At 63.7% G+C, this 1245-nt stretch overlaps 1 protein-coding gene across 1 annotated transcript in view; it reads right to left on the bottom strand.

Moving 5' to 3' along the window:
• LOC104394831 (rho GTPase-activating protein 39-like) overlaps positions 1–793 on the bottom strand; it is a 47221-nt gene extending 46428 nt beyond the window's left edge. The window contains exon 1 of the mRNA XM_010004467.1: positions 415–793. Within this exon, the coding sequence (XP_010002769.1) occupies positions 415–770 (356 nt within the window). The 5' untranslated portion in view covers positions 771–793. The remainder of the gene's footprint in view (positions 1–414) is intronic.
• Positions 794–1245: the final 452 nt, after the last annotated feature.

Below are 1245 nucleotides of genomic sequence, written 5' to 3'. Positions count from 1 at the left end.
AGCAGCCAGGCTCACCTGCAGCAGCCAAACCCCTCAGCTCTGCCATCCCAGCAAACCCTACTAGGAGCAACCGCTGGAGGTCTTGTCACTGCCTGACACTCCTGCCCATCCCTTCTCCTCTGTTCAGCACAAAGGGCTCTGGAGCAATTATTATCTTTTGCTGTGTGGTTCCCTGGTGCCCAACACCAGGGCGCCTGGCCCAGACCAGGGCAATCCAAGGAGTCCTGCAGCGGGGAAGGCAGACGGCTGTACCCCAAGATGAGGAGGGCACGTGGGGGGCAATGCTGGGCGGGCAGCACTTTGCCCAGCGCTGCACCCCTCGTGGCAGCAGAGCTTCCCAGCCCACCTGCCAGGCAGGCAGTGCCCACCTGGCCGCTGGAGCCTCCCATCAGCTATCAGCAGAGCTCTCCCTACCTGCCAGGGTCCTTCCTCTTCTCGGCGGCGCAGTCCCCCCTGCCCTTCTCCATCTCCTGCAGGAGGGCCATCTGGATGGGGGTGCTCCTGCCCTCGCTGCCGGTGCTGCCGCGGTGCTGCCGGCCCCGGCCGTCGGGCTGGGAGCTGCGCTTCATGGCCTGGAGCTGCGCCAAGGGCACGATGTCACAGCCCTGGGGCCGGTGCCACACCGTCTGCTGGGTGATGGCATTGTAGTAGTAGAAGCGGTTGTTGTTGTGGTCGAAGAGCTCCCACCACTGCCTCTGGTCCGACTGGCGCACCTTCAGGTTGGGAGGGGGCTCCCAGCCGCACTCGCCCGTGCTCAGGTTGACGTACATCCGCTCCTGGGAGCGGGGCTCGATGATCTCCACCCAGTCCGAGCTGCAGGGACACAAGAGCCACGTTAGTCTGGGCCAGGGGCTTGAGGCAAATGGGGTGTCTGGGAGTCCTGTAGAGCCGCTGCCTCTGGGCCAGGTGGCCCTGCTGCAGATCAAAGCAGCCCTTGGGGCCATTCAGGGATCTAACAAGCTCAGAAGATGAGGGGAAGGCTTCGAGGTGGGGCTGAGCCAAATCAGCAGCTCCCTGGCACTAAGACGAGGAGGTCACCCCTCCAGCCCTGCCACAGCGTCCCAGCCCAGGATAAGAGGCATAGGGCGGGTGAGCATCGTCTGCCGATGATCTGATAACTCACATCAAGGGCTGGTGCCATGGCAGGAGTGCTGGCACCTGGTGAGACGTGTGGGGGAACTCGCCCTCGAGAGCAGGGAGGATCTGCAGAGCAGGATCTGCTCCTTTTGGGAGCTGCAACCCTGT

Source organism: Chaetura pelagica, unplaced genomic scaffold (assembly GCF_000747805.2).
Source record: "Chaetura pelagica isolate M959 unplaced genomic scaffold, ChaPel_1.0 scaffold809, whole genome shotgun sequence".
NCBI lineage: Eukaryota > Metazoa > Chordata > Aves > Apodiformes > Apodidae > Chaetura > Chaetura pelagica.
This window is presented reverse-complemented; position numbering and strand designations above follow the sequence as displayed.